This window comes from Sciurus vulgaris (assembly GCF_902686455.1).
Source record: "Sciurus vulgaris genome assembly, chromosome: 1".
Classification (NCBI taxonomy): domain Eukaryota; kingdom Metazoa; phylum Chordata; class Mammalia; order Rodentia; family Sciuridae; genus Sciurus; species Sciurus vulgaris.
In genome coordinates this window covers 62,498,993-62,524,747 of record NC_136461.1, presented here as the reverse complement: position 1 = coordinate 62,524,747, position 25,755 = coordinate 62,498,993, and the positions used below count along the sequence as shown (strand labels likewise).

The window sequence follows — 25,755 nt, the reverse complement described above, 5'->3', positions numbered from 1 at the left end:
TCATTTCTTAAAGGCAGCAGACACCTTAAGTCTGTGCCAGATTCTGATATAAATGGGAGCTTTGCATCAGTGGGCTGGTTTTATTTAGGACATCTTGGTACTAATAGCAACAGGTTGCCTAACTAGTCTATTGAGGACTGGGTATGACATGAAAAGAGAATAACACCTAAATAGTCTGTTTCTGGAAGTTCTTTGATGTGAAGGTGATTATTGCTCTTTACTAATATGTCTGAAAGAAGACATATGCAGTGGAAGTCTTGTAATAAAAATACACTTTGAATCAATTTTCTATGTCACCGAAGAATCTTTATGGAACTGAACACCAGAAATAGCATGGTGAGATAAGAAAATGACCAATAATCTAAGAAATCAAACCCAGGTCTCTCAAACACATGTGTATATAACTCTGTCAAGGAAAACATAATTATTAATAATAATTATTAAGTGCCCACCACAGACTTAGGCCCCATTTCCAAGTTATAAGATAAATTGGTTTTTTTACTTACAAAATTAAAAACAATTCTTCATATACATACTGTCTTGGTTCTTTTACGTTTCATTCTTTAACCACAAACCCAAAAATCAACTCATGGTAGGGGACGAAGTAGGACCAGGATAAATAAGTCAACTGAAGGAGACCTTAGACAGTGAAGTATTATAATTGGGAGTAAGTCTGCCATAGTTCGAATCATTGCTGTCAGTATGGGGGAAAACTCCTCGTAGGTATATGCCAAATGCTGTCAGCTGCTGTCCTCAAAGCTGCCACTGTTCTGGCAAGAATGAAAATGCATCCGGCTCATGGGATCAGACACATAGCCTGCATCAGAAAAGAAGTTCAGTCATTACTTATTGGCCTTCCAGTACTCTCCCTATTTTTCTTAACCAGCCTGACTCAATGCAACACACAGTGGCCAGGCAGTTTTCCTGGATCTTGTGAACTGTCTGTCCCAGAGATGCTCGTGAGTGGCTATAAAAAATACTGAAACTTAAAATGAAAACAGAGAGCTGACATCAGATGAACATAAATGATAGATGTCTGATCTCGAGCTATGCTGTCCAGGTAGCATTTGGGGTTTGGAGTAAAACAGGGGACAGATCAAGAAGGTGGTATATCTTGAGGTTATGAGCACAGGCTTTCATGTCAGGCAAATCTGTGGGCTCTGTGACTTTTGTTAACTTAATCTTTTCAAGTCTCAGTGTCTTCATCTGTAAATGGGAGAAATAATATCACTGACTTTTAAGTTGGAAATGTGCATAAGGCAATCATCAGTGACGTCAATGAATACCAAACCAATGATGGCCAAAAAGGGGAGGTAGGAATAGTAGTTGGAGAAAAAGAAAAGAGCCTTTCTCTGCAGTAGGGTAGCTCTATTTTACTTTTTTATGTATTTATTAATCTTCTTGATAGCTTGAATTTTAAATGTACATCAATGCCTAGGTCTCAATACCAGTGGCAAATGATGACTTTAAGCAATAACATGGGTAGTCAAGGGAATGGGCTTAGTGGCTTAATTTTAGGTCACTGTCTAAGAGAACAGAGAATCATGTGCCAGGAAGCTATTGCCTTCTGTTCTGAAGTAAGGAAATCATTCATTGATTCTGTGAAAATGGGCACATTCATTAGTAGTTACTACTGCTTTGGTCCTCTTTGATAGCTGAGGTTTCAGTACCAACCCAGCCATCTACATTTTCACTAAACCATCTAGAAATATGCAGTTGGATAGGCATATTTATTTTCATAACAAAGGTCTCTGTCAAAATCCCTTAGGCAATACATCAACTGTCCTCAGAGGAAGCACTGCTGATGCTGATGCTTCTGTTGATTTGCCTTCTTGTGGGACAGACCAGGTCAGATATGAGGAAGGTTGTGGCACGGTGTGATGAGATGAGGGCAAGCTGATACACATCACTGAATTTTAACTCTGGGTGGATTAAACCAAAATCTATGTCCCAGAGCACAAATATTGTCCAACCTGAAAATGTGATTTCATTCCAGGCATAGATTGATGCTTTAATAAGCTGGTAATCCTTTTATTACTATAATCAACCTTCAATATGCCACATGTGGTTTTATTAACCTGTGATGTTTCAATGTCTCATGCCGCACAGGACTCCAGTGAAAATATGATTGCGAACACACGTTCCACCAATGTGGGTGGGTTCTCCTTCAGGATGGCTAACACAATCAGTGATCACCAAGGCTGGCATTTATTATTGATGTCATTATTGCCAGAGTGTAAAGGCAGACATGTTGACCTGGACAGCCACTTGGCTTAAGAGGGATGCAACTAGACCAGGGGCTTTAAGAAAAGATTGAACCATCTCCACATAAAATAGTTGTGCCATTTAATTTGATATTTATTCTCAAGAGAGAGAGGAAGAAAAAGAAACAGCTCAAGAAGTTGCTGTTAGACCACATTTGATATATGAAATAAAAATGAAGGACAACAAAGAATTCTTTCTTGTATAATGTGGTATTTCCAGTGAGAGAAATTGAATATATCGTCTTTGTCGGTAGGTACCCTCACCTCGATCAAATATCATAATGTTGTTTTCCTACTCCTGGTACATGTATGAACAGGAAAAACCAACTTTTGCATTATTAAATCCCTTTTGTCTTCTCCATCTTGGGGAATTGTTATAGTTCTATTACTATAAGAAGCAGATCTCTAAGTTAAAGAGGTGCTTCATCTTGAAACTCTACCATCAAAGGAAAGACTTCTGGTCAAAGCACACATTTCGAAGAATGCCTTGTATTTTGTGCTTGTGAAGTCACATCTGTGGGATTTGAGGAAATGACATTACGTCTATTAAAAAATGCAATGTTGTGACATTTGCATTACATTTTCCCCTCAGAAAGATCTTTTGCTGGATTGTGCAATTATGTTGTAAAGAGGACAATTAAAAAGCACTTAGTTGTTGGAATCCCAGCTTCAGGAGACTGAGACAGAAAATCACAAGTTCTAGGCCAGACTGGGCAACTCAGCAAGACCCTGTCTCAAAATAAAAATTTAAATGAAAGGTAGGGGATGTAGTTCAGTGGTACAGCTTCCTCGAGTTTAATCTGCAGTAAATAAAAATAAATAAATAAATAAATAAATAAATAAATAAATAAATAAATAAATAAATAAATACTTAAAAAAAAGCATTCGGCTGTATTCCACAAATGTATTGGGAGTGAGAAGCACAACATTTCCTTCCTTTATCTACCCAGGTACCTATCTAGAACAAAGTTTCTCCTTTGTTTCTTAAATGCTTTCTAATGCCTCAGGTACTGACACTGCAGTTAAGGTGTGCTGGTGAGTATCCCTATCTGCCATCTCTGCCAGAGAAGCAGGCACACATCACCCAGTGTATTCTTTCTTAAATGCAACTCTTGTCTTATTTTGATCTGTTTAGGCGACATTTTTTTCAGTCCTTCATGTAGTTGAAGTGAGTTGCCATAAACAAAGGGGCTCATTGTGCCAAAATTCCTATTAAATATATAGCCTCGTAGGCTCTAAGGTTGGAGAAAGGACATTACGGCCCTCATACATTAATATGGCAGCTGATGATAAGGGAGATTGTGCATCCTCTGGTTTCCAAAAGCCTGCATAGCACTTTATTAATTATTTCTGAGACCTGTATTAATCCATTCTGCAGTAGAACTGTGTGAAATGGAGTCTATCGACTCTCTCTGCCTCCTCTGTGACTGTTTGAGGGAATGGTTAGATTTACAGATCACCACTGGGTGGATGGTTCGTGGGAGGAACTTTCGTGGGGTATAATGCAATTGTGAAAACTCATCCCTGTTTTTTCCTTCTCCTTCCTATACACCTATGTATGATGTGGGGCTTTGAGACCAGGGACCTGATAAGATGATGATGAAGTGTTTGAAAAGTCTTGAGAGGTCAGAGGTTATTTTGATTTTCAAAGATGTGTATTATTATTAAGCTTAAAGGTTAACTGTAGAATTATAAAAGACTTAAAGATTGCAGTTAGAATTTTATAAGATTTTAAAACACCTTTCATTTCTGGATATTACAAAATGCAATGTTTTCTTACTTGTCATGAAACAAGTAGATACCCTTGTCCTTGGGTGGTTTCCTCAGTAAGCCTAGAGAGGCTGTCCACTTACCGTACTTGTCAATGGGTGAGTACTGCAGACTTCTTTTCACCTCCTCCAAAGACAGGCCTTGAGAGGAACTTGGTCCAGCACTACTGGAAAATTAGAGAAAGAACTTCATGCTCTGCTGACTTGCTAATAAAATTTCAAAAAAATAGAATCTATTCACTTAGCATAGACCCCAGAGACATTACAGAGTGGCACGAATGTGTTTTTATCTTATAAGTGTCTAGTTGGGAAGGAGTTTAGAATTGTTTGAAGTAATTCAGATCTAGGTGTGGATCTTGTCTTTCACATAGGTTATAAGTCTTGGCAGTCTAACCTTTGCTGAGTCCCAGTTTATTTACCTGTACAATAGAAAGAAAATGTAATTTCTAGCTTGTCTTACTGATTCAATACAAATAAAAAGGAATGTTGGATCTAAATCTGGGTTAATATGCTTACAATACTTACTTGAGAGGAACTATCATTTCAATAATAATTAACATAAAGGAAACACATTCCAAGAAGCATTATCATTATTACATTGCTGTTATTATAATGACAATTATCATACAGTGATAATATTTACTACAAGATTTCTGTGTGTGAAGCATTTATATATAATCATCTCATTTAATCCTTATCACTGTCTTATCACTATATTATTTCTCTCAATTTACAGATAAAAAAAAAAACCACTGGAGACTGAAACACTTTAGTAACTGGTTACAGGGATTTGGTAAATGGCTCATCTCAGAGTCAAACCCAAGACTTTTCAGTTGCAAAGTCTATGTCCTTATCCATTATTTGAATATGTATTTCTTCCTGCTCTACATTGATCCTCCTCTTTTACCAATTTATTGAGTCATTTCCTTGCTAGTTCATCAGATTTAAAAACTTGAAAGTATCAAAACCCTCACTCTAATATCTAGTCACATCAATCAGTTAATTTCCTATCTGTAGCCTCTCTTGCTGCCATTCATCCTTTGCCCTCTTCAAAGCAGTTATCCCCATTGCCCCCAGCCCTGCCCTCACTGTGTCCATAGAAGAACTCAATATCCCCAACCTCCAAGCCAGTTCTCTCCATTTCAGTTACTGACACCACATCATGCAGTTACTTAAGACAAAATTCTTGGACTCATCCTTTGTGCCTTCCTTTTTCTCATATCTCTTACTCAACTGAAGTCCTTAAAGCTCTGACTCCAAAACAATCCTACTCCATTCACCTTGTTCCTTCTTCAAGATCTGGGCCACATCATTTCTTTTTTGTCTAGAACTCTGCAATATATCTCCTAATTGATCTCCCTGCTTTCACTTTTTTTCTATCTCTGTATGTTTTTTAGAAATGTAAAATGGTTTAAGTCATTACCTACTTAAAACTTGGCTTCCACTTCATTTGGAATAAAATGCAAATGGTTTTTGCCCCCACGACAAGGTCCTGACCCTGCCAACCTCTCCAACCTCAACCTGTGCCTTTCTCCCTGTTTTTTTTTTTTGCTAAGTACTTCTTTCTGGAATCCCCTCTGTCCCTGGAGCCCTTCAAGCTCTTTCCCAACTCAGAGCCTTTGCATTTGTTAAATCTGCCTGGAATGTTTTTCTTAATGAAACCCAATGACATTCTGCTGAACCCTTGACCTGCCTTTACCCATGACTGACTCTTCTGTCATTCAGGCCTCAATTCAAATGACACTTTCTCAGTGAGGCCTTCCTTGTCCACTCTTACACAGTGGCCACTCCTCTGCCCATGGTTACTTTGTATCATATCATACTATTCTACTTTTTTCCTTTTATATCTCATGAAATTATCATTTATTTATCTGTTCACTTACACATTATTCATACTTCTCTACACGACAAGTGGAGCCTTATCTCTCTTATTCTCTTTTTACCTCTGTCACTGATGACAGTGCTTGGCATACAGGAGAAGCACAATAAATAGTTTCCAAGAATTGATTAATTAATAGGTTCCTAATGTTGTGCATCCCCCATCAGTCAGTTCTCTCTTCTATAAGGTATTATAGTAAGAAAAATCTAACCACAGCACTCCCCTGCATCCGCTGCAATTCCTCAGGCCAACGTTCCAAACTCCCTGCCGTCCTCTGCTACTGTGTTCTCCAGGTGTCTCGTATTCTATAATTCCTCAATACCTTTCCCCCCTAAGTTTGGGCCACGCTAATCAACTTTATAGATTTTCTAGACATTCCTGAATGTTCTCTTCTCCATGACTGTGGTCAAGCTGCTCCCCCTGCTTAAATGTGTTACAGGAAGTAACATGGTGCTGTAATTAAAAACGAGCATTCTATAGCAGACTCCTTGAATTTGCATCCCAAGCCCAGTACTTTTTACTCTATGATCTTTGACAAGTTTTTAACTGTTTTATGCCAGAGTTATGCAACTCTAAAATGGGACCTGTGATAAGATTTAGCTAGTACCATTAATCATGTAAATTAAGAGTCAATACATTTAAAGCACTGAACAGTTTTGGCATTTCGTAAATACTCAACAAATACTACCTGTATTTATCTTCAAGATCTAACTCACACTCAATGTATTCTTTGAAGACCTTTAGAAAACAGTCAGGATTAACCTTGTTCTCCTTGCACCTCCAGAACTTTGTGCTCCTACCACAGTGTTAATCTGAGTCTGCCTAGATATAGAATGATCTACATCTGTGTGCTAGTGAGCCCCACTGCACAGGCAGCTCCTGGCTAACATCTTTGGATCCCCATCCATCTTAGTCAGTATTTGGTAAATAGCTGAGATAAAAGTATGTTAAATTAAATAAAATTAAGTTATTCTAAAATGCTCATTTAGAGAAGTCAAACTTTTCTGAAAGTTAATGTCAGTTCACACTGATTAATTCACTGAGCTTAAAAATGACTGCATCTTTGCCCTCACCTCCTTAAGCTATAAAGAATGCTATTTCTTAAAGGAAGATAATGATTAAAAAGAAGAAAAAGTATTGGTTTAAAGTATGACACAGTGTGATCTCAATAAGCATTTAATGGAAAGCTATACTCAGTTCTTGGCAATAAAATGTTAACTCAGAATATGTTTTCAAAATAAAATTTTCCCTATTAATACATGCAACCTTTTTAACACTCTAGCGCTTCTTAAGAAATGTGCTATATGCTGTAGTCTTGGCAACAAGAAGATAATAGGGAATAAATATTTTATCACCAAAATGGCTATCTGGTTTCCTAGGAATAAAAGCCCATCTACATACTGCACTGTTTGTTCAGCTGCTGAATGCGATTACCTCCAGAAGACTTAACCTTCCTGCCCAAGAGATGCCATGTAGGCTGGCACAGGATGCTGTTCTAGGATGACAGACAGATGGAAGTTGAGCACACCAAGTTCAAACAAAACAGAAGAAACCAGACCCTGGTCAATGGAACGAGTTGGAAGCAGAGCATGCCCAGGTCAAACAAAACAGAAGAAACCAGACCCTGGTCAATGGAATTAGTTGTTCTCAACCTATGTGCATTCAGACTTCAGCAAGAGTTTCACAGAAGCCTAGCGTTGAAGAGATATAGCAGGTCCTCTATTTTCTAAAGCTGTGGCCAGTAAAAATAAGGTGGTTCCAGGGATGCAGTTGCCCTGGGATTCAACAAAGTAAATATGAACTAATGGCAGGTAAGGAAAATGCTCAATTTTTCAACATTGCTTGTCAACTACTTTGCCTTCTTTATTCTAACAGGATGATGTGTACCACAGAGAGGCATATATGTAAATGATACATAATTCTTTATGGATGATTTCATGTATATATTTTGCATGTGTGGAATGAAATTATCTCTTATAAGAAGTGAAGAAATCTTTAGATTGGATTTTTGCATACCGCTACATTTTATCGACATGCCTTATTTTAGTACTAAATGTTTTGCACTTTAGGCTAAACAATTCAGATTAATTCTGTAATGTATACGTAGAGATAAATATAATCATTGACCACTGTCTCTTATAAAAGTGTACTAGGAAATGAACAATTTATCCAAAATGAAGAGCAGAAAACAAAATTCAAAAATATTTCCTCTCTCTGATTCCAATCTTTAGGGGCATAGATGTCCTAGTAGACTGTGTGTTAACTAAGTCAGTTCACACCCAAATCCACAATACATGACCTGTAGTTCTGTGTAAGCATACCAATAAGACTATTGCTTATGAGAACACACTGGCCTGCTTAAAAATGTTCACATTGTCTATGAGTGGACTCATAGACCTTGGGCAAAGATAGCAACTAAGATGTTCAAAGCTAAAGAAAATATGAGACCATGTTGGCTAAAATTAATGCAGAGATAATGACACTCATGGCAAGTGCATTAAGCCAAAAAAAAGTATCCATTAAGAAATGTTAGGATATATGTAAGATTACAAAAGAACTATGAAGAATAGGAAGAGTACTAGAAGACAGAACATAGGCAAATAGGGCCTACAAACTAAGGCAGTGTTTGGATGCACGTTCTAGGCAAAGTTCCAAGAAAGAATGATTAAAACAGAGGTTCTCTGTGCTCCTTAAAAAGTGCTATTTATTAGAAGCTACCACTAAAAATAGAAGATCATGTGGATTTGCTTTATTTATTTTTGGTAAAGGGGAAATCTATAGGCTAGAATGCACATCTGGATTCCAGAGGGTGCCAGACGGTGTCCTGACTGCTTTGTGAGTAAAAGGAGGTCTGTGCCAGATGACAAGTGGTTAGATTGAGTTTGTACTATCTGAATATCCAGAATAGATCTGAGGTCTGTGTCAGCCTTTAAGGTGACAATCCAAAGGGTTAGGACTTTGGGAAGTATTAAAAGAAAGCACCACTTTTCTTGAAGTGAGAGGTGTCTGAAAAGAGATTGAGTTCTTCCAGAAAGGGTTTCTTTCCCATGCCTTGATGTGTTTAATTCGAGACTGAAGCACCTCTTGGCCTGAGGTACAGCAGAGACATCTAAGCAACCACCTGGAAGTTCCATGATGTGATGTCCCAGGTCCCTCCATTTCTTATATTTTATGATTCTATAGAAGGCATTTGTGAGCTGTAGACTTTGAGAAGTGGCTTTGGCATGGAAGATTGAGTGAGATTACACAGTTCCCACTTAGGCAGGAGATTTTTTATCTTCCTTATCTGAAGTGTATGACATTTGGCCAGAGCTGAAACTGATTTTCACATACATGCCACAGCATACCTGGCTACACATCACTGTTCTTACTGAGGGGTGGTGTTTGTGGCTTTTTGTCTAGATACATTTCATTTGAAATAGTAACTGAACTGTGCTCTATTCCTGAAGGAACCATCTCTTCTAGCACTCCAGTTCACAAAAAGAACCACACTGCATCTAAGATGAAGCAGAGGAAAGTATGGAGGAATCTCTTCCACATAAATCTATCATTAAGTATATGAATGACAGTCTGTGTAAGGCTGGTACTGGGAAATCCAGAGCTGATACACAAAGGTTTTTATAAAAGAAAATTTTGCAGAATATTCATGTTGTGATGCTTGAGAGTGGGAGGGTCCCCTAAAATGAATGGTATAATATCTCTTTACCCAGTAGGGTGTACCATTAAGCAAGGCACAGAGAAATAAGAAAAATATTCTCTAAAAGACTGGTGAACTCTGGTGCCATCTCCCCAGAGTAGTGGGACCAGCCAGTGTCACAATGAATCCAAATGGCCCCATTTAGAACCTCCAAAGCAGATAGTGTTGTGGCTTCCAAACTATAGCCTGCCAAATGCTTTTGGTATTGGAACAATGGATCATGGTTTTGGCTGTGGGATTTCATGAATTCTCAGAATACTTGCTAGTGCCATAATTGCTTCTGACTGTATTACATTCCAAAGGAGACTTCAAATGGGCATATAGTCCAAAAGAAACTTCTTTAAAAAAAAATTGCATTCTTGACAGTGTGGCTTTTGCAGACTTGGGAACTTTGATTTGATGAATTATAGCAGATATACACATTGTACATGGCTTGAAAGTAAGAGTGCAATTAAAGCAGTGAATAAAAATAAAGAGACCTGGAACATTTATGTTCCACCATAATGGAATATAATGGTTTGTTATACTTAAAAGAAGGTTTTATAACTTGTGCACACTTTTTCATTGATTAGCTTATAACATTTCTACAAAATTTCCTAAGGTATCTGGGAAGGTATTAATTTTACCTCCACTCTATGGGGATGGAAAGGTTCAGAAAGTTTGAGCAACTTGTATAAATCCTTACAGTTAGAAAGGGCAGAGGCAGAACTTAAACAAAATTCCATCAGCTTCAGTCCATTCTCTTTATACTAATACATTACATTTAGTAACATCATGTGTCAAAATACTGTTCTGTTATTTGGAGAACTCAATGAAGTAGTGACAAGGTACTGTTTGGGATCCTTTGTATATAAAGATGAACATCAAGTTCCTCATGGAGAAATGTTCCTTATCATCATAGCAAAACCAGAATCATCTTACTCATGTTTTCCTTTGTTTGCTCTCTTAAAAATTATACTTTCCTCTATCCAACAATTGCTAGCTTGTCTTCTTGCAGTGATCCCTAAAACACAGGCTATACCTAATAGGAAACTGTCTGAGATATTTATTATTCCCCTTAATTCTCTGATGTTGTTTAGAGTTTTCTAAGATGCATACATGAATTCATCTTCCTAAACTCAGACCTGACTCTGCTGAACCAAAAACCATTAGGTTACTAGTGTGATTAAAGAATTCAGGCAAAATTTTCTTCCATTTAAATCAGTCCAGTTAGTTTTTAGGCAGCTAACAATGCCCTCAGGCTACCTGCACCCTGCAAGATTTAGCCATTTGGACTTCGCAAAAAACAACACCATTCAAGGCCTCACAATTTTTCAAATATGTTTTGTTGTTTATTGGATCCTTTTGCCATCTGTCATCATGATGCAACCTACATAAAGAAGATCAGCACAAGGATCAATGCCACATATACCCCTATCCACTTCTTCAGTAGGAATATTCCAAGTTAGGAGTCATTTCTTTCACTCAAAAGGAAAACCAAATAGATAACATCTAACCAGAATCCTAGTTCTTTGACATCCATCTAGGGAACTAATACAAAGAAAAGGTGAAAAACAAGCCTGCTGAAATACCCGATAAAGGTGTTTATACCATGAAAATAAACGCCTTGTCATAGAAAAGGCTACTAGAGTAGTCTGGCTGATTCTTTTGGCATTTAGCTGAAAACAAATAGATCTATTTTAAGCAGGTTTGTCATAAAGGATAAATGCCTTTTTATGCTTTTAAATGTCTTTCTATGCAGCTCACCTTTCCTCTGGCCTAAAGAGCAAGACCACATTTCTATTAAAAATGGGAATACCTTTGGCCTAACTTTGAAACAGAACAACCATTCTCTTGGGAATAAGTTTTGCTAATTTATCAGTTAAGTTCAACATACTTATTTATTCATGACTTCATCCTGGCTGTTTTCAAAACATTATTTTGTTTTTGTCAATATTTCCTGCTTGAAAATGTCCTAAATTAAGACAAATTTATTGCTCCCATTATAGTGAATGGGTGATAGCCAAAGCATTTAATGGGGCCAAAGGTCAGTACAAAATATCTCTTTGAGGGAAATCAAACCCATCAGTTTTCTTCAGTGGCAAATGTCCCTAAGCTATAAAAGGACTGAAAGACTTGGCAGCTGGGTCATGGTTCTGTTTGAGCCATTAGGCAAATATCCAAGGTCTTAACTCCCCCAATTTTAAGAGAAAAAGCAATTAGGCAAAGAATTATGAATAAGAAAAAAAATGCAGAGAAAACTTAAAGTGTGTGCTAATTCCTTGGCTCATAAATTATTAATGTGCTCAACAGTAACCTAACTACACCACCTCTCAATTTACCCACTAATTTAAGAAGGTATAAATGAATCAGTTGTACAAACCGGTAGGAGGTAGACTTTGCATGCCTTGACTGCTAAAACTGAGGATTATCCTTTACATATAGCAAAATCTTCACCTTCTGTATTATCATCCAAAACAAAGGAAAGATAAAGAATCACATTTCAAGCCAGGTACAGCAGCACATGCTGGTAATCCAAGAGGCTTGGGAGGCTGAGACAGGAGGATCACAAGTTCAAAGCCAACCTCACCATCAGTAAGGCACTAAGCAAATCAGTGAGACCCTGTCTCTAAATAAAAATACCAAATAGGGCTAGGGATGTGGCTTAGTGGTTGAGTGCCCCTGAGTTCAATGCCCGGTACCAAATGAAAAAAATAATAATAATAACATTCTAAATTTTAGAACTAAGAGTAGCAATGACAGTCAAAAAACATAGTCTTTACTGCTCCATCTTTCCACTTCTTATTTCACCAGGAAGGAAACTGAGGACTTGAGAAGTGAAATGACGTAGTTAAGTTCACACAAGGTTAAGGTGAGGTCAGGAATATAATCTGGCATTTTAAACATTAGTCTTCTTTGATGGCTTTTATTCTTATTTTTAAGAAGAAAAAGGAAACTGCAATTCATTGAATACCTGCCAGACTCTACCAAATGCTACTTTATAATCCTTATTACATTTATTTCACCTAAGAACCCATTTTACATATGAGAAAAAAGACTCCTTGTCCCAGATCATACAATTGTAATTCAAACCTAAGCCGGACAGTATAAAAATCTGCTCTTCCCAGTTAATCTTGTTGCCTCTAGAAAAAATTCCCAAATGTATTCCTGGGAACTTCTCTTTATCCCTTCTTCCAGGAGCTATGTTATATAGCAGCACAGGGAAAGACCCAGGAAATCAAATGATGGGTGGTATTATGCAAAATTTTTAAACCTTTCATTTTGAAACAATCTCAACAAATAGAAAAGATGTGACACGGGTACAACTTTGTTTCTTGCACCATTTGAAGAGAAGATGCCAATTGAACATTGATTATTTCCCAAGTACTTTAATGGACAGTATTCCTAAAATAAAAACGTTCTCCAACATACCCACAATACAACCACTGAATACTATCATCTATTCCCAGATTCCCAGACCTAATTCAAGTTTTGCCAATTATCTCAATAATGGTCCTCACAGCAAAAGTTTCCAATTCAGTCACAAGTTGCATTTAGTTGTCATGTTTCTTTACTCTCTTTCAATCTGGAACAATTTCTCAGTTTCTACTAGAATTTCATAACCTTGATATTTTCAAAGATGAGAAACCAGTAATTTTGCAGAATGCCTTTCAATTTGGTTTTATCTGAGGTTTCCTAATGATTAGATTTAAATCATGCATCTTTGGTAGGAAGTATCACAGGGATGACATTGTGTTCTTTTCACTGTATCCCATTCACATTTTGATTTGTACCATTATTGTGTTGTAATTTTTTTTTTTTTTTTTTTTGTACCAGTGGTACTCAATCACTGAGCCACATCCCCAGTCCTTTTTTTTTTTTTTTTTTTAATTTTGAGACAGGGTCTCACTAGATTGCTTACAGTCTCACTAAATTGCTGAGGCTGGCTTGGAACATGTGATCTTCCTGCCTCAGACTCCTGAGCTGCTGGGATTACAGGCATGTGTCATTGTGCCTGGCCAGTGCCGTTAATTTTGATTACTTGGATTAAGATGGTGTCTGACAGCATCTCCACTATAAAATTACTCTTCTCTTCTCTACAAAATTAAAAGTATGTTGTGGGGAGGTCCTTGCATCTATATGAACATCTCCCACCCTAACCAAATTTCATTTATTTAGATGTATATGGATTTACAGTTACTATTTTATTCAATGGATTATAATGTTACTGCCCTTTCTTTTGATGTCCAAATTATCTCAAGTTGGCCATCTGAAGTACCTTCAGGCTGTCTCTTTGACATGTAGCTATCTTTCTTTGTACCTTTTACTTTCTGGCACAAAACGTGTCTGGTTTATTTTCCTGGTTTGTACATTTCTTGTCCCAACCCTGAAGCCTGCCATTTCCCAAAGTGCCTTGTTTCCTTTTGGTAGATAACAGTATCTAGAAATTGAGATCCAAGTATTGAATGTGCCCCTTGCTGGTGACGTGCTGCAGCTTATAGGTCCCCTCACAAACAGGCAAAGCTGAAGAACAGGCATGAGTGTTCACATATGCAGAGACACTTTGGACTTTCCATCTCTTGGCCAAACTATAAATCTACACCTACATTTCCAATTCTAATCCAACATCACAGGGTTCATTCTAGTTTTCTCCCTTTCCATATTTAGAGCACCCTTTTTGATAGAGGTAAACCTGGTCCCATTGTCATTAATGCATTTGTTTGTTTAATCATTGCCCTTGAATGGGCAAATCTCCTGTTCCTATTGCACACTCCCACAGTAACCCCCTACCCTCCCTTGTCCCACTTGGGCTCCAATACTCCATACCCATTGAAAGACTTCCTTACCCTCTTATGTTCCCACACTGCTGGCCTATTCCCTCTCTGACTGTTCCAAGTGGGTGCCCTCTTCACTTGCCTTGAGATTCAACACTCAGCACTGAGCTGTGCTCTTTCCTCACCCTGCCAGGTTCCTAACCTTGGCACTGGGTTTCTTGCCTTCATACGTGTCCTTTTCATCATCCTTGTGCTCAAACTTCCCCACACTGGTCACCATCCTGTGAAGATGTCCTTCTGACCCTTCATGGAGCTACAGTGTCCACCACACTGTGTGGACATCCTCATCATCATACTTGGGCTCTGATACCCCATGTTAGGTCCCTGCTTCCATGTTAGGTGCCCTACCCCCGTGGATACCCTCCTTCCCAGGTATGGGCTCTGATCTTCTGCCACAGGAATTCCTTTCTCCCCACACCTGGGTTCTAGCTTGTGACAGAACAGTCACAACTTCCTGTGGAAACATTTCCTCCTCTCACTCTGGTTCTGACATCCTGTGCCAGGCAGTGCCAACCACTGCTGCCCACCTCTTCACAGACTTTCTTCACATTCTACTTGGACTATGTCATCCTGCTGTACATTCAGTGGGAGGTCAGCCTTGCTCAACCCTGTCTAAACCATTCAGGAATAGAAGGGAAAAGAAGAGTAACAAGATGAATTTGTTAAAATGTTAATTAGATGGTGCCACACCCCTGATTCAAATCCCTCAGTGACTGCTGAACACAAGTGGTATAATAGCCTATCACTTTGTCCTGGCTGACAAAGCCCTCATGGCCTCCCCTTGCCTCCTAGAACTCTCTCAAATCTACTCACCATAATGGCTTTCTATTTCCCCTTTATTCATGCCTTAGAAGCTCTGCACTTGCTTTTTAGCTCTGATGAATGTTTTCCAGGGTCTTCCTATGGCCCATCTGCTTTTGCCACTCATGACCCCATCTATACTTGCCTCCCAGTCACTCTGGGATCTGATCAACCTGTTTTAATTGTTTGCATAGTGCACATCATCACTAAGTTTTCTTACATATTTATTGTGTGTCTCCTGAGTAAGCAGTTACTTGGTGCTATGTCTGTGTGCCTTGGCCTACTTAAGCATTCACCTTCAGAAGTTTCTATATACGCTCATGGTTTTCTGGGTCTCTGTTTGTACAAGGGACAGAGCAGAGCTAATTCTCCCTCCCACCCACCCAGATGACCTGCAATCAATTACAAATAGAAATCAGAGGATAAATACTCCATTTTTCTCATTCCTTTTTGGAAAATTTCTCAGGCATATTTCAAACCTTTACAGGGTACAAAATGGGAGTAAGTTTCAGCTGGCCACCTCAGTGACTAACTTATTAAAATACCTCATATATACTTCCTTCCTTCCTTTTCCACCCCTGAGTTCTAAGGATTGCATCCCAGAAGAGCAACTTACACCCAAACTCTTGCCTCATGGTCTGTTTTTGAAGGAATCAAAACTAAGGTGGCCTTCCTCCTCCAACTAAAAGGTAATTTGCATGAGAGCAGGAATGCACTTACTTTTCTTTTATACTACTAAATCATGACCCTTGTTATGGTTTAAATGCGGTGTCCCCCAAAAGCTCACATGTGAGACAATGCAAGAAGATTTGGAGGAGAAATGATTGGGTTATAGCCTTAACCTAGTCAGTGAATTAAAGTGGTAACTGAAGGCAAATGGGGAGTGGCTGGGGGAAGTCTTTCACTGGGGACGTAGCTATGGGGTATATATTTGTATCTGGCAAGTGGAGTTCTCTCTCTCTGCTTCCCAATCACTATGTGAGCTGCTTCCTTCTGCCACACTCTTCCACCATGATGTCCAGCTTCACCTGGAGCCCCAAGGAATGGAGCCAGCCTTCTATGGACTAAGACCTCTGATGAACCCTAAATAAATCTTTCCTCATCTACAGTTGTTCTGGTTGGGTTCTTTAGTCACACCAGTGAAACAAACTGACTAAAACAACCCTTTAGTGCTTAAACTAATTGTCTTGTAATAGGTACCTGAAATATATATGGATTAAATGAATGATTGAATGAATTATTCTTCTACTACAAATTTATTCATATATTTATTTACCTCTGATTCTTTCTAAAATAGTTTGTGGTGATTGGCCAACCTCCTTCCATTTCATTAGCCACCATTTAAGAAAGAGCTGTATTCCCACAATTGTTAGGTGCTTTAGAGCTGTGATTTCTGCAGATGGTTTCTTACTCTATTTCCTTTGCTCAGTCCTTCCATCCTGCATATGATTTCCAGGAAAATCTGAGAATTATCCTCATTACAGCATCATCAGACATCCGATGGTCTTCAGTGCATTCTCACAGATACAAAGGTGAAAGAGAGGAGAATGAAAAGCCTCCCTTCAAGCTGCAGCTCTCCTGTGATGGAGGCAATGGCCATATGGAAGAAGACGGAACCCCAGTGCCCCAGCTATTTGCTCTCATCATTGGCACAGAATTTATCTCACAAGGCAGTGAATTGTATTCGTCTGTGTCTACATCTGTACTGTAATTCTTCATAAGAAGCCTGCTATATCAGTCTGGCTGCCTGGGACCTCACACAGGACCTGATACTGACTGAAATAGTGTTTTAATCAGCTTTTTCACTGCTGAGATTAAAGAACCTGACCAGAACAATTGTAGAGGAGGAAAGATTTATTTGAGGACTCATGATTTCAGAGGTCTTAGTTCATAGAAGGCCAGCTCCATTCCTCGGGGCTCAAGGTGAGGCCGAACACTCTGGTGGAAGAGTGTGGCAGAGGGAAGCAGCTCACATCATGGTACTTAGGAAATAGAAAGAGATCTCCACTCTCCAAATACAGAATATACACCCCATCACCATGCCCTCAAGGAATGACTTCCTCCAGCCCCACCCCACCTGACTCCAGTTACCACTCAGTTAATCCCATCAGGGAATAGTTCATCAATTAGGTTGTGGCTCTAATCCAATCATTTCTCCTTCAAATCTTCTTGCATTGTCTCACATGTGAGCTTTTGGAGGACACCTCACAATCAAACCATAACAAGTAGATACTTTGACTTGAGGGTAGTCTCCACATTTTTCAGTGGGGAATATGAATTTCCAATCTACACAGTTTCAGGGCTAAGTTACTTGGTACAAAGTGGATTTTATGCTTCTAGAGCAAGGGTTCAGAAAACTTTTCCTGTAAAGGGAAAGATAGTAAATATTTAAGGCTTTCAAGCCGTATGGTCTCTGTTGCAACTACTGCTGTTGTAGTGCAAAAGTACACACAGACCATATTTCAAAAAATGCAGTGTGACTGGGTTCTAATAAAACTTGACCAAAGCAGACAGGGGTATAGATTTGACCCATGGACCATAGTGTACCAACCTCTCATTTAGAGCAGTGGATACATCCTATACATGCTGCTCTCCTAAACTTTAACCATTGGACCAAACAATGCAGTATCGAAGAAGGAAGGATCTACACTCAGTTCCCACTTCCATAATTTATTATGGAAGAGAAATGTTAAAAAATAAAGTACATAAGCTGGTAGAAAAACAAAAGGAATACAAAATTTACATATTTTTTTAATGTTTACCATATAGTAGACATAAGCAAACAGTATTCTCATCTTAACCCTCGTTGCAACTCTTTTAAGAGAGTGACATTTTTGCTTTCATTCTCTACATGAGAAATCTGACATTTGGAGGGCTCAACTAAGTTGCCCCAGGTCACAAGGTTTGCAAGTGGTAGAACTTGAATTTGAACTTGGGTCCACCTCATCCCAAGCTTTTAACCACTTCTTTGCACTAATGGCTGCTGGGTGGTTAACATAAATAAAAATCACAACACCAATTTTATTGATGGAAGATAAAAGCAGGAACTAGATAGGAGCCTACAGAGCAATACATATTCTTTTCCCCTTTTGGATTGAGGAGAGTTCAAAGGCCATCTTTGTTGATTTTAGATCTCTGGGCTCCTTTGTGTGAATTCAGATCCCTGCAAGAAATTCCATGTTCCTTTGTTCTTTATGACAGGCCAGTCTGAATGGAAAGGTTTTTAAACTCCCTAAACTCTTTGAACATGCAGAACATTGATCTTCACAAACCATTTGAAACACCCTAAGGAGGTTACAAAATTACAAGCAATGTTTTGTTTTTTTTTTGTTTTGTTTTGTTTTAAGCGAATGTATACCAAACCTCTGGGACCTTTTGCCTCATCACACAATACCAAAGCTTTCCTCCCCTCCTCTGTGTATTCTTTGCTGTCAGATCCTGAATAACAAAATGGTATTATGTTGCTGGGGTGCCTCATGGAAAAAGCTCTTCTCCTGCCAGTAATGTGGGGCTCTTGCCCCGCTCTGGTGTGCTGTGCTGTGTTGTTGCTTTGAATCCTGGGGCAAGCTAGGGTTTGACATTTCCCGCTGAGCCGCCTACTGCGCCTGCCTTCAGGCTTGGCAGGAACATGACTGGATTCTGTAAGAAGTGCTCTGTGGCCTTCTGCACAGCTAGACCTCCATGGTCACTTTTATATTGGTATTTATTAAACCTTGATATGTGGCACACCAGAAAGTCTACTCCATCCGAACAGGAATCCTGCTTTGTTATTTATCTCCATATCCTTGGTATTCGGGGTCTGGCAGAGAGCTTACCTATTTTAAAAATGACTTTGGCCTGAGCTCCTAGTCATTTCTCTAGTCTCATCTTTGGGCTCCAATGCTCTGTGCAGGTTGGTCAATTGGTTATGAATATGGGGTCTCAGGCAGCCTGAGTACCTCCACTTTCTACCTGTTGCCCTTGAGCTGGTGACTTCATCTCTTGCACCTCACTTTCCTCTTGTGCACCTTGTCAAGTATAGTAACAGTACGCATCTTGTGCAGGTTAGAGGAGATGATACCCATGGCAAGTGCTTAGAGGAATGCCTGACCTATGTCAGCCATTTCATTTTTGTCATTATTATTCTCAGAACCATTTCTCCTGCAGCATTCATTCTGTCTCCTTTTCCTCCAGATTATGCTACTCATCTTTCAGGTCTCATCTTCCCTCCTGCATAATACCTGGTTAGGTGTCCTCTGTAGTGTGTTTTCAGCACATGGTTTTATTGTTATTCCTTCAAGTGCCTGCCTAGTTCAAAGCTCCTAGTAAATAAAATATTTGTTAAATAGTAGGATGAATAGACAGTACATTTAAAAGCAAATTAATTGAATACCTTTCCTTCCAGGCTCAAAATATCTCAGCTGGGATGATCCTTCCAGAAAGAAGTCTAATCATGTCACTTCTCTGCCCAAACACTGGCAGTGGCATACATCTCAGAATCAGTTAACACCCATCCTGCCATGGCCCGCCTCCTCCATGGTCTGGCTTCCTGGCTATCATCTCTGAATCCACAGACATGATTTCATCTCAAGGAATTTGCACCTGTGTCCCCACACCCTAGAACACTCTTCTCTGGGGCCTGTGGTTTTCCTGTTCACATCTTTGATCAAATGTTATCTTCTAGGTGAGACTTTCCTGAACATACTATTTAAAATTACAAACCACATTTCCTTCTGTCTTCTTTATGCCCCATCCTTGCTTTAATATACTATGTAATTTAAAACCTTATGTCACTCCCTTCCCACACTAGAATAAAAGCTCCACAAGATAGGTCATCATCTTTTTAGTTTTGTTGCTGTGCTATCTGCAGACTCTAGAAGTTTAAGCCCCAAACAAAATTTGCTAAATAAATGAAATAAAAAATGACTATAGCCCCAGAATTAAGGAACATGGAAAATCTTTTATGAGCTTCATTTCAGTAGAGATTTATATGGCCTTTTGCCAATGCATTTTCCCATACAGTTTTTGAATAGGAAGGGGTTGTGTGGAGACCCCAGGAAGTCACCACTTGACCTTACCCCAGCTCAGGTCACAGACAGTGGGACTATAAAAATGCCATAGAGTCCATACGATGTCAGGGGAAGAGAGCCTGTACCTTGCTATTGGAAGGACAAAGCCCCCTCTCCTTCTGGCAGGCCCAGAGATGCATCCCCCACTGCATGTTTTAAAATACCCAACAGACTCTTCCAAATGCTATCAAATATTTTTGTTCACAATTACCACACAGTCACCATGTGTTGCACAGACATGTCACAGAGAATTTGCTGGAGTCTTTGTGGACACTGTCACAAAAACTACTTGACTGTGAGTGTGGCCGGCCACACTTAGGTTATTGCTACATATGAATGCTTTGCAAAATACACTTCTCTGGTGAAAACAAGAATGCTTTGGAATTGTGGTTTGATGCAATTGCCTTGCTCTCTTAGGTATGTGACCTACAGAGTATAGAAAAACACAACTATCACTCTCATAATTCAATGATACATTCCTTTACATAGTCATAGGTTCATGGAAATATTAACTAGGATAAATTCTATAAAAACACTTTTGAAGTCATCAATAACAACATTTCATATACAATTTCTAATTTAATCTATCAGCAACCATGTGAGATTGGTATATATTGTTATTTTCCATGAGGAAACTGAAGGATAGACAGGTCAAGCAATTTGCCCAAGGTCACCTGACTAGGAAGAGGAAAGAGAAAGATCAGAGCGAACCCACATTACAGCTCATTGTTTTATCACTCAGTGGTGTTGCCATGTTACAGAAACCCTTGTGATCTACTGCCATGAATGCATAGGGTTCTTCCTTCTCATTAGTAATGTGGATTTTCAATTTCCAGTGGACAACTGGGCTTGGAATTAGAAATTCAAACTTCCGATCATGAACCTCTTGAAGCTGTGGATCATGCAGTGTTGGATTTTACGTGTTCATAGTTTAATCTTGAATTTCCTCTACAGGCAAAGTTTCCATTAAAGCCAGGGACTACAGTAAAAAGACAATGGATTTTGGACCTAAGAAAAGCATGAATTTTAATCTATATCTGAGTAACAATCAATATTCCAATCAGAAAACGAATAGTGTTAACTGGGTTTGCTTCCTTAGAAATTACACACACACATGTGTATGTACCTACACATACATTTTAGAGACTAGTACAACAACAACTTGCATTTTTTTAAAATGGAAAAGAGACAGATTCTCTCTTTTTCATACTACTTTTTAAATGTATAAAACCCTCAGGATTCTGTCTTCTATGCCGAGCTGGGAGAATTAGTCATGCAACTCGTACTACAAATTTCCCCAAGCATCACTCTGGAAGTACCTCTTGGTCTACCTTTTAATGTGAGATGCTGAGCTCAAAGGAAATTGTGTCTGGGGACTGGGTAATCCGAGCTGCAGCAGGTTCCCATAGGAACGCCAGGCACTCGCCTTCCTTTATTTATGCACATTTGCAGCAGCTGCCTTCTTTGGATTCTGGCTCTTAGCAAGTGCAAGCAGCAGCTCCCAGAGAGCAGAACTGCCCTAAATGTCTCTCTTTGAAGCTCTTGAGTCCACAGCCTTCTATTTGTGTCTGGCCCCGATTCATCACGGGCCTGAATGCTTCACCTGCTATATTGAGTTTCCAATAGAGCCTGAACCAGATTTTTTTTTTTTTTTTTTTTTTAAGAATAATCCCTGCCAGTGAATCTCAGCATGGAACTTTGGAAAAGTGAGAAGGTTAGGAAATAGACTGATAGTAATTATTTCCTGCCATCCATCATTGGAGGGATATTGATATACATATCTCCTTCGTGCGGATTTCTTTTGCTCTACCTGAGATTCAGCTGCAGGTTTAGAAGATTAACAGCAGTTGGATGCAGACGCAGAATCACTAAGCTTGGAGGCGTTGTGATTCATAGCAGAAATGGCATTGTGAATAGACTAGCACAGGTTTTAAAGAAATTCTGACTTATTCTCAGGGATCAAAACAGTTAAGTAGAAATACCTAGAAATATTCACTCACTCATTTATTCATCATGTATTTCATTTATTAGAGCCTGTGCCTCTCATCAAAAAATTTATCATACTTTAATGAAATGGTCTATTCACTAACTCTGTGAAGACAGGGACTGGGTCCATCTCGCTGATCACTGTGTCCCTGTTTCTGGAATACAGTGGGGATTTAGCAATCATTTGCTAGACCAGGAAGGAAGAAAGAAAATGGGAAAGGGTTTATGTAAATAGTAGCATTTAATTTAGAATATATATATATATATATATATATATGTAAACACACACATACATAATACATACATGTGTATATGTGATAAGGTAAGAACTTATTGTACTAAAACGTATATTTCATAAATTAGCTAGCATTTATTGAGCAGTAACTATGTGCCAGACATTGCTTCATTTAATCTCCATAATAATCATGAAGTACTATTTTTTTCATATATTCCTCACTTTATAGAAAAGGAAGCAAATAGAAAGAGGTGAATTAGCTTGGGCAAAATTGCATAAAGCAAATGGCAATCCCAGAATATGAACCAGTCAGTCTGATTGTGAGGGCATGCTCTTAGTCAGCAAATATTACACAACATCTCCACAAATATCCAATTTCACCTCTGAAGACTCTTACAGTGCTGGATAGAGGCGTTATCTGACAAAGTTGGAGCTTAGGGTTGAACTGTTGCTCAAAAGAGAGATATCTGTCAGAACACAGATCAGATAGGGCAGCTGAAGCCCAGAGAAGGCATGTGTGCGTGCTCCCACCAATAGGATTCCTACAATGCCACCAGGGTCCTGGGGACTACTGAGTCTTCTCTGTAGTCTACTCTCAGATTGCCACCACTCACGATTAAGGAATTAAAGCCCAAGCAAATCACCCCAAGGTGGGATCAGTTCCACTTGTCTTCTCCAGGTCTAAGTTTAGTGAGGGGCTTTCCTGCCTTTTGTTAGCATGCCTTCAAGTTCCCCCTGCCTGCAGCTTCAGCTGTGTAGATATGCTACAACCCCAAAAGGACTGCCTTACTTGTCATGCCAAAGGGACAAGACACAAGTACCTCACAATATGCTCCAAGCTTCCCTCCCTTTTATCTTCTTATAAGACATCAGTTTCTTAGAAATAGGAAGAAAAAAAATAAAGATACTATTTAAAGAGCAATTGAGTTTTTTATTGTTTTGAAGTCATGAGACATGAATTGTGGCACTATAGGAAAGGACCAAGGGAGGTCAAAGCAGACAAGCAAGGATTTAGGTAGGAAAAGCCGGAGCCAGAGTCTGTGATGAGAGGCCAATGGATGGATGGAGCAAGTCTACCCCTTTCTGGGAGAAAGGAGAAGTACTGTCTGAAGGTCCAGAGATAAGGATTTGTGAAGTCACAGAGAGAGTTGAGGGACTAAGGAAGAAAGCTGGTGAATATAATGAAATGACCTCAAATTTTTCATAAAAGTAGGAGGCAAGGTCACTTGAATTCTGCAAGTGTATTTAAATGTTATGCATTTAAAATTTCACACTAAAGGTCCCACTTCAATTTTTGAAAAACTCAGTGGTCATTTATAACCAAAGCATAGGTTACAAGCATTTCACAATACAGTGGTAAACATTAGGAACATGAACTTTTGGTTTATCTTAGCTGTAATATATGCTCATTGCAGACAACTAGCGTTAGGAAAATTCAACATATGAAATTGAAATTTTTTTGAAGATATATTCTGCAGGATTATTTTATTAAACCATTTACTTTAAAGAAAATCCTAGAAGTTTCCTTCCCTATTATTCCAGATTTCCTATTATTTGAATTTAGAAAAATAAATTTAAGGGTTTTTAAAAATTGTACCTTAAAAAGTAGTTAGTTTTAAATTGAAGATTAAATACTTCCTCAAAGAGTGCATATTTGTAAAAGGTGTTTTAAAGTGCACCCTTTACATATGGAAAATAAATTATATAAAGGAAAAAGGTAAAACTGAAATATTAATACAATATTTTTAAACTAAAAAAAAGACACTATTCTGAACACCATTTATGATGGATTACTGACAATATGTTCCTGAAATAGACTTCAGTAAAACACAGAAATCATAAATATAGTTATGATTAGTAGAAGCCACTTAAGATCTCTGAGTGATGTATGAACTGCATGGTCACTTTAACAAGGGGGCATTTTCAGGGCAGGGGAGAAGCAGAGGTCCTTGATATAAGATCTTCCCCTCAGAGGAGAATAAGCATCTCTAGTTGTCTTTACATTGGTTCCTAAAGGAAAAGAGGAAGAAGGAAATGCTGTGGAAATCTCATAAATCACAAGAATAAACAAGGGAAAAATGGTAAGAGGTTATGTGGAAATAGGAGATAGATTAAACAAGAAGGCAGAACTCTTCTCAATTTTTATTCATGACCTAATAATTCTAGCCACTCAGACCAAAAAGTGGACTCTCACATCTAACTCCTGCACTCAGTTAATCAGCAAACTCTTTCCATCTATTCTGGTGGGCCATTATCTCCCAATATCTATTGCCTTCTTTTTGGTTTCTATTTGTCTCAGTGAGTAACCTCCTCTTTTGCCCTCTGACTTTTAAGGACCCTTCAGACAGCTTCCAGATTCATCTCCTCAAAGCAGTACTCCGGCTAGGTCACCACTTGCTCAAAAACTTTGTTGAACACTGGAGGATTATAATAGTAAGTATCTCTAGGTATCACCTTGAGAAGTGGTTCTCACAGTGTGGCCCTGGACCATCAGTTTCAGCATTCCCTGGGAGGAAGTTATAGCACAGCTTCCAAGTCAGAAACTCTGGGAATGGGTTCAAGTGACCTTTCTTAAGAGACCTTCCAGTTGCTTCTGATGTTTTCTAAATTTTGAGAACAACTGGCTTTGTGATTGAGACATGAACTCTGGCTTCAGATGAACTAGTCTCAAATCCTTTTTCTGTTTTCCACTGCATTTATTATATGAGTTACTTTCTAAGTGTCAGTTTTCCCATATTTTAAATGGGGTAAAATAGAGGCTGCCATTGTGAGTCATACGTTGCAGATCATACATAATGTTCATCACACAACTACACATATACGGCCTTCCCTAAAGATTGCTATCTGTTGTCATTGAAGGCCACTCTGACTCTAAATTACTTTCCATAGGCTGGCTCAAAAGACCCATTACCAATTCCTGTGCAGGTCTTGCACCACTAGCACTGTTTCCTGTTCATATTGTGGGCTCAACTGTTTGATATATGAATCACTGAGGAGTGACATTCAGAAATTTTGGTGCTGAGAATGGAACCCAGGGCCTCACATATACTAGGCTAGTGTTCTACCACTAAGCTACAACCCTAACCCCAGAAAATTCTTGATAGTAATTAAGTGCCATAGGGAGCCAGCTTAATTTGAAATTGAATGGAATGAAAATTCTAATGAATGTTAATGAGGCATTGATTTACTCTCTGACTGGAGAAAACCAGTTGTCTTTTATTTCCATCTGTAAAATGGGATTAATAACATTAACCTTCTGTAA

At 38.7% G+C, this 25,755-nt stretch overlaps 1 protein-coding gene across 7 annotated transcripts in view; it reads right to left on the bottom strand.

The window, feature by feature from the left end:
* Positions 1-291: 291 nt before the first annotated feature.
* Positions 292-25,755, bottom strand: part of TNNI3K (TNNI3 interacting kinase) — a 285,366-nt gene continuing 259,902 nt past the window's right edge. For 5 of the 7 annotated variants that reach the window (XM_079128911.1, XM_079128916.1, XM_079128915.1 and 2 more), the window contains 2 exons: positions 4,118-4,197; positions 292-817 (listed from right to left, as the gene is read on the bottom strand). In XM_079128911.1, coding sequence (XP_078985037.1) covers positions 741-817; positions 4,118-4,197 — 157 coding nt within the window. In that variant the 3' untranslated portion in view covers positions 292-740. Of the gene's footprint in view, positions 818-1,711; positions 3,065-4,117; positions 4,198-24,299; positions 24,504-25,755 lie in introns of those variants that run through there. The other 2 variants (XM_079128913.1, XM_079128914.1) reach the window with 2 other exon arrangements.